Here is an 8,434-nt window from a genome sequence, read left to right as displayed (position 1 = left end):
CGACTCAGTCGGGGTTTTTTAAAATTTTTAATTTTATTTCTCATTGTCAGTTCAAAACCCTACTCCTCAGAGCACGTTTAATAAAAGCATGACCATGTAATTTCTCACTTATTGGAAAGTAGAAAAAACAAAAGTACCGTTCGGACAATCATAAAAAGCAGCGCCACCGCCGTTACAAAGCGAACACGTTCTGGAGTCGCGTGACATTGTGTACGGGAAGCTGGAGTGACGTCACCAAACGGGCACGTGAGCCAATGGAAGAGCAACAAACGATGCAGTCAGAACAACTCGAAAAGCGCAGTCAGAGAACACGCGTTCTCAATGTGCTCCACTTTTTTCTGCACTTAAAGCCATCAGTACACTTGTTCGATATGCTGTACTGAGCTTAAATTTTTAATTCTTTGAGAAATTGTTCCGCCACAAATTATTCTTCGTTTCTGACTGGTCTTCAGAAATTCAAAATGGATACTTTATCGTGGGAAGAGCCTTTAGCTCATCGGATGAAAGTGGAAAGGTACGTCTCTGCTATTTATTTTATGTTTACCTGTATTAGCTGTGAAATTAATCACGTATGACCATATTTAAAAACTGATTTTTTGTCTAGATCTACTGATATCAGTTTTTATGGAAAGTATAATTTGCTATTTTAACTAGAGTGAGCATATCAATGCTTGATTATTTGTGGTTTTTCTTTGTATTCTGTCAAATGTTTCCCCAGTAGATATTAAAATAAATGATTCCGAGTATTGTTACATATTTAGTACCATAGTTTTATGAAAATATTGCCTCAAAAAAGCTACTGTTGGGTAAGGAACAAAACCTTACTGATTGAAAAAAAAAAAAAATCTTAAAGAGATTAAAGTTGCTTAAACCATTTCACTAAAAATATGTTGGTGAAAAAGGAACTAAACTTTTTTTTTGGATTCAAAAGAGAAAATGATGAGGAAAAACAATAGCATTCCGGCTTTTAATTATAAATTGTTCAAGTCAACCTGTTGCGAAAACGAGAATACTCTGACTTAAATTTCAGTTTTAAAATTCATCAACTAACATTTGAATATATGTTGATAAGAAAAAAAAAATGTTGCATGGTATATGTAATAAACTAGTGATAGTTCTAAATTTAACAAACAACCATTTAAATTTGTTCCCATTAAATGGTATTTAAAAACAAATGCTTTTTATGAAATGATCAATAAATTATTCGAACATTCAATTTTATCAGTAAACGGACCTGTTATTTGGGGGATCGGAGGAAGGATCCGTCTGGATTTTAGAAACATAATGTAATGTGTATCTTTTTACATATTTGGTTGATTTTCCGTTTAATCTGTATTGTATAACTATGTATATGTTTACTCTTCCCCTTCGGTCCTGGAAAACTTTGAACTGACGGGACTGTCAGTAACATAAACAGGAATAAATATTTTTGAACGTTATTCGAAAAGTTTTTTCTTGAATGGAAATTCGAATCTTTTGTCTTAAGTGAAGAGTTCTGACCAACCTTTCTTTTTTTTTCGATGATCATTTTCAAACTTATCTAAAAGATAAACATTCTGATCTTTCTATTAAATTTTGTTCAATGTCTAAACTGATTTTGTTGTTTTGTTTAAATGGAGGTTTTGGTTTTTTGATACCATAAAAAGTTAAATGTTTGCCACCACTTAAAGACATAGTTATTGATAATGATGACGCATTGATATGATAATGACTTTTGAAAAATAGAATTGTTTTGTATTTTTATTCTTATGTATCTTTTCCTTCTTTATTGAGCTTTTAGAACTAATTTCACGGCTACTAATATATGTTCAAATACTCTACGCTGTATAATTCAAAATCCTTCAAATTTGAACTTTTGCCATTGTATAATTATTACAAAAACTTCGTATTGGGTCACATTGTGCGTGTTAATATTTAAGAAACATCTTTACATATTGCTGTGGCAAGGGCGGATCTAGAAATTTTTCAAGGAGGAGGCAGTTGATTTTTTAACTAATCTCTTACTACGTATCTGATTTGTATATACCTGGGGGGGGGGGGCTTCCACAACACTTTTATTCAAAATAACTAAAATATATAGATTTAGCCAAGGAGGTCTCCGAATTTATTCTTTTCTTTTCCGGTGAAAGATGTATTCTAAAATTGCGGTTTAGGACTTCAATTTCTTAATTATTCCAAGGGACTGTTTCGAAACCCCCTCCTCCTAACATCATCAAAGGTTGTTTAAATTTGCGCTTTTCAAAACTTTAGGAACGAAAAATCACTAGAGGATAGTCACTAAACTCATTCCTTCGCCTCACACTACCTGAGATGTCTACAGTCGCGTCTTTAAGAAGACAATTTTGCAAAATGTCTGGGGAAGGCCTCCCAACTAGGACCTGATTACTGAATAGACAACTTAGGCCGTGGTCTAAGTCCCCTTCCTTTTAGGGGCCCCGACAGCTAAAATCGCAAGGTTTGACCACAGGCCCCTCCCCTCGCCTGCCAAAATGTCTGATCTAGGGCCGTTCGTATTAATCGGGCCCTGCTCCCAAGTTCTCTTAACATTGGCAAAAAGCGCTTAAATTTGCCTTTTTGAAACTTCAGTTCCAAAAAGTCCCCAGAAAGGAGATTCGAACATCCTCCCTTTCCTTCAAGTGATCAAAGATGGCCTAAACTTGTATTTTAGGACTTCAATTAGGAAAAATTGACGGTTAAGGGTCCCTCAAGGAAGGGTCGACCACCCATTCGTCCCTCCTTTGTATCCGCCCTTGTGCTGTGGGAAGATAAAGCATCGTAACTGCAAATTTTTCTTTTCTTTCTTTCTTTTTTTTTTTTTTGCATCTTTGTCATCTATTGTATTTTAAGCAATATTGTACATGGTACAAGCTTGCCTATTTGGTTTCCGCTGAAAATAAAGCACGAAAAAAAATCTAATTCTAAGATTTCCCTATTGGAATCCAAAACACGTTTTATCAAATATCTCATAACCTCAAGTTCGCTGATTTTGCGCTTGACTTTCCCATAGCAAAGTACCCCTCAAAATTACTTCCTCTTCACTAATTTCGACTAAAAAGAAAGATTCTAATGATTATGAGATTCTCTTTTCTTTCTTTCTTTACTTTTTTTTTTTTTTTTTGAAATTACGAAAAATAATTCACTCTTAGTGAATTTTAATCACTTAGACAAAGAAAGCAGCTGTTTCTTAGCAATTTCTTATTAAATTTAGAAGTTGTTGGTGAGACGGAAGGGGCTGCTGTTGCTTAAATCTAACAATTTGTTTAATATTAAGTGCAGTTTCAGCCAATGCACATCGCGAGTCTAGCTCCTAGTTTATTGCCTAAAAACTAAAATTTTCCAATTCACTCCAATGTTTTTACGAATAACTAATGATTCCCAATTAGATTGATATGCATGATTTTTTAATAATTTTGTGACGGAACAATGATCCAATAATTTTGCTAACCTTTGCCCCTCGGAAAATCCAATTTTACCCCTTGGGGGTAATTACCCCTAGGTTGGAAACCGCTATCTTGAATAATGTTTCTGCTATTGCTTCGCTGGACATAAAAGTGCTCCCTTTCCAGAAAAAAAAGAACAATAATTTGACACGATGTAATTCGCTATGATCACGCCAATGATGTCCCTCTCAGGTTGGATATCTTTGACCAATCGAGAAAATTTAACTACATATAGAGACACGGACTTGAACTTTCTAAGAATCAGTAAAGTAGTTCGATGGTTGAAATTCGTTCTGAATGAATAAGATTAGGTATACAACCCACTCAGAAAGGATACTAAATATTGATTAGAGTTCTTATGACTGGGGGATGCAGCAAGGTGACGAACCAAACCTTTTTTTCCTTTGACAAAATTCTGGTTGATCAGTGAATCACACTTTGAACTAACTACAGTGGATCACACTTTGCGAATTATGAATATCTATTCTTTTTAATTTGTCAAAAAAAGTTATTTCTTACTTTTTTATCTTCCTACTTGCTTGGTAGTTAACGCTGTATAATAATGGTTAGCCAATGTTTCACCTCTAGAAACGACCTCGAAATCTAATGAAGAATAGAGGGCAGGGTTTCTCTCAGTCCCTCCTTTTTTTCTTACTCGAGTAGCATACTCATGAAAACTTTCACATCTAAAAAAGAGTCCTTTTCAAGACCATACCGAACTGAAATGGCTTGTGAAAAAGGAAAAACTGCTTTTTTGGGGTGTATTTTTCATAAAAAGAAGTTTTATGTCATGGTTTGTCATTCATATCATGGGTTTCGTCAAGGTTTTTGACAGCATTTTTTGAGCTACTCACCAAAACTTGGAAAGGAATCATACGGCCTTTGTTTGGGTTGCAATTTCAGTATATCACTGATAGAGAGAAACTGAGCTGCCGAAAGCAAGTCGAGCCATAGTATTTAGATACAGGTAGTTATCAAATTAATAGAAACGCTTGGAAAAATGTTTTTGGGAATCGCAACTCTGCCATAAATGTTCTGTTTATAAGGTGCCCTTCTAACTTGAATCTCTCTCACTGGTGACTCTATATGGTGATTGAGTTCTGTGGTCACTTTTGCTGCTGTTGTTCACTTTTTAGACATTACAATCCTTTTCAATACCCGTAGGTTTATTTTACTGAGCTTCTCTTTCCTCCCACTATTTTGCTTTGCCGAGCATGTCTTACCACGCTGTGTGTTTGCTGTCATGACTTTAGGTGCTGTACTTTTAGATGCGCTAAAAAGTTGAAATGTTTCAGTTACACTTGCTTCAGCTAGACACCCTCCAACAATTTGGCTTCTTTAAAAATGTGAGAGGTCCGACATTTCACGTGCTTGGAAAAAATCTAAGACTTCCAAAACTTCCGTTAAACCACCAAATAGTACCAGAATATGTACATTGCTATTTATATTTAAAAAAGAAAAAGACATCTAATTTTATTCTTTATTACTTACAAAGAGCATTCAAAAATGTCACTTTTATTCTCAGGTGTTTCCATTATTTTGATAACGACCTGTATATATTTTTCTATAATATTGAAAATTCTCTTCGAATGTCTGAAACTGTTAATGTCCGGGAAGCATAGAGAATGAAAAACGTGCACATCTTTTGTTTTCTTTTGAAATATTTGTCTTTAGTTTGAATTCATTGTTAGAAATATTCTGTTGGGAATAATGCACTGACGCCAGTGGCGCAGCCAGAATTTTCTTCCCGGAGCAAGAGGGCAAAACAGTCTGATATGTATACAAACTAACACGCTAGGATTGGCAATGTGGCTTTAAACCAAGAATCCCAGAAGGGATCTTCCCCATAGTTAGCGCCCTTGACTGATGCCAGTTGCTTGAAGATCATAGAAGCCTTAAATCCTGTAAACTGCGTCAGCGACAGTCAGATATGCAGCTGGGTACTAAGATTTTAGACGGGCTAAAATTCGGTTTTATAGCACCACATGATAAATACTGTTATTCATACAGAAATAATTCGAAATACAGCTTTTTTAAAGATTTATTTATTTATTTATTTTTTGCAGTTTCTGATGTATTATTATTGAAAAGTTTTGGAACTTAAAAATAGTCATTGTTAAAAAGTTTTCTTTACGAATACGTGCAATTTAGGTGACTAAATGCAGTACAAAATGTCTGTAATATTCTTTCATTTCAAATAAATACAATTGGCCTACTTAACACATTTTCTGTGTAAAAAAAAAACATTGTCATTTTTTATTTTTAATCGAATTTCGGAAGTTCCAGACCCAACTAGACCCTCCCCCTCCCTCTGACTGTCTTTGAAAACAATGCCACCTCATAAAGCTACTGAAAACTTCCCAGCATCTTCTTTAGATTCGACGCTTGCTCTTGGGGTTGCTCCAGTTAGGAGATGAGCTGAATTTAATTTCGAATGCCACCTCGTCGCTATGATATCCCAGCCACCTTCGGGAACATTTCTTTTTCATTCTGGCGAAAGCGGAAGCACGCACGTGTTTCAGACACGTGACGGAAAAAAAAGGAAATCTTGGCCAGGCTCCAATTTCGAGCTGCAAGGCTGCGAAAACAAGTGCCTTCGGTGTGGAAAACATGATGAAAATGATGAAGGGTTTTCCCCTCCCCCTTGACTCAGTTTCAAATTTTCTCCCCCCCCCCACACCCTTTTTTTAGGTTCACCAGAATGCAGTTTAATCACGGTCTCGGTTTATCTAAATTTGTAAAATCTCTCCAGTGTTTTACTCTGACGTATGTTTTCTTAATCGGTGCTAAAATACAAAATGTATCAGATGAGGTTTAACATTTTTTTTTTTCAAATTTAAGGACCGTGTATTCTTATAAGCAGTTTTGAAACGAAACACTAAAATTGCGAACGTTTCCAAAATTTTAAAAGATTTTTTTCTTAAAGAGCATGCTTAAAAACATAGAAACTGACCATTTTTTAAATAATTTGTTCAAGTTTAATATTTTTTAAAAAATTACTTAAATCGTTGCGCTTTCATTGTTTACACTTCTGTTGTGTGACATGAGTAATGATGAAATGCGATTCAATGTTGCCATTCACAGAACAAAATATTTAATTCGCATCTTTACTCACGTACATTGGCAACGATATGGTTGATAGCAAGCGTAGAGCGCAATTTTAATTCGCTGCTTGATTATCATAACGTGGAAACGTAGTAGAAAGATGCGGCAAAGTTCATCATTTGTGACGTCATAAAGACCACGCCTTTTTTGAAAAATCGGACATTTAAAAAATTAATTTAAAAAAAATGTTGGGAAAGTGAAAGTATTTTCTGGGTCCATGCAATTTTTTTTGCTCATTCTATCCATTTCAATGACTTAAAGTAGTACTTTTGAGTGAAGGGAACCATCCCATCTTTAAAAGGCTGAAAAACTAAGATTTGGCAATTAAGCACCCGGACAGATCTTAAAAATGAGTTTTTTTTTTGGAAACATACACAAAACCTTTTTGTTCCTTCAGCATACTCCCCTTCACGCTTGATACATCGCTGCACGAGAGCTTTCTTCTGTTCAAAGCAGAGCGGCAGGTCATTTGGTGTTACCTTCTCTAGTAAGTCTGCCGTTTTTGCTTTCACCTCTACTACAGGCTGAAAAAGTGCTCACTTCAATGTACTATTCACTTTTAGAGACAGGTAGAAGTCACATGATGTGAGACTTAGTGTGTTGTACAGCACCTGATCGAGCACTCAAATACGTTTGTCCGCCAAGAAATGTTTCATTGAGAGCGCACTGAGCGCTTAGGATGTCGTTTTTTTTTTTTTTGGAAACAGTTGTGCGCTAACTTTCGTTCTACGCAAATCCAAGGACGGATCCAGAAAGTATTCAAGGAGGGGGCGATTAATTTTAGATATTTTGCCTTTTTATGAATTCCCAAACCTCCACCCCCTTCCTTGAAGATTATCTCAAATTAATTTTTTAAAAAATTTATTTTTTGAACCTCTATTTCTAAAAAAATCCGGAGAGAATTAAACTTCTTTTGTACCTAGTCGTGGCATGGGCTGTTCATGAAAATAGGTGCCCTAAGTGCTTTCTGAAAAATGCTTAAAGGCCAAAATGGGTTATTTCCCGATATTTTGATGTGATTTCTGAGGGATATGAATAAGATTCAAACAATAGTGCTGTAACTCGCTTCCGGTTACCACAAGGTCAGGCACGGCGATATTTATGTAAGCATGGACGAATTTGAAGTGACTGATAAAAATAAATCTCTGCAGAGTCAAAACGGAATCGCTTGACATTGGCAGTTTGTGGTTGGTTGCGTTGACACAATTTCGAGGAGAAAATTTTTGAAGGTTAGGCATGTGACCCAGTGCTCTCAAAACCCGCTTCCAGCCTGCGCTGAGCTTCCGTGATAGGAAGTCGGTTCTCGGTGCACGTTTCCTCCACTAGAACGATTTTTCTTCTTTTTCTTCTGAGAATTTTATTCTCGTGTCCTTTACAGCTACTGTTTGGTTTACGGTTTCTTTGTCGACGAATATCGTTTTCACTTCGTTCTTCAACTGGTTAAAGAATAGATAACTTTTGCACGTTGACCTACATACGGATCAAATACGATCCGCAAATAAATTCGTCCCTTGTCGCGTGAATAGAATTTACTTCGCATTTGGCATTGAACAAATGGGGTTGTGAGAAATAAAGGGATGCAAATGGAATTTTTGAAGTTTTGAGTAAGACAAAATTAAAGTTCAGGTCCAGTGGCATAGTCCAGGCGGTCTGATCTGGACCCTCCCCGAAATGTGTGAAAAAATTAAAAAATGATAATGTCATTTTTTTCACACATATTGTTTCTGTTCAAGAAAACTTGAATTTCAGCAAAATAATCCCTGAGAAGAATTGAACAAATAAGAAAAAGAGAATTTGAAAACTTACCTTTTTTTTTGGTCATTTTTTTTCATAAAAAAACACAATTGTTTCACAAAGAAAAATTGATCTTACGGCAAAATAACACACTT

The 8,434-nt window shown here is 35.5% G+C and overlaps 1 protein-coding gene across 1 annotated transcript in view; it reads left to right on the top strand.

The window, feature by feature from the left end:
* Nucleotides 1–280: 280 nt before the first annotated feature.
* Nucleotides 281–8,434, top strand: part of LOC129225315 (transcription factor cwo-like) — a 68,435-nt gene continuing 60,281 nt past the window's right edge. Inside the window, exon 1 of the mRNA XM_054859906.1 lies at nucleotides 281–514. Within this exon, the coding sequence (XP_054715881.1) occupies nucleotides 462–514 (53 nt within the window). The 5' untranslated portion in view covers nucleotides 281–461. The remainder of the gene's footprint in view (nucleotides 515–8,434) is intronic.

The sequence above is a fragment of the Uloborus diversus genome, chromosome 6, assembly GCF_026930045.1.
Source record: "Uloborus diversus isolate 005 chromosome 6, Udiv.v.3.1, whole genome shotgun sequence".
Classification (NCBI taxonomy): domain Eukaryota; kingdom Metazoa; phylum Arthropoda; class Arachnida; order Araneae; family Uloboridae; genus Uloborus; species Uloborus diversus.
Note: the sequence above shows the minus strand (reverse complement) of the source record. Positions and strands in the feature narration are given on the sequence as shown.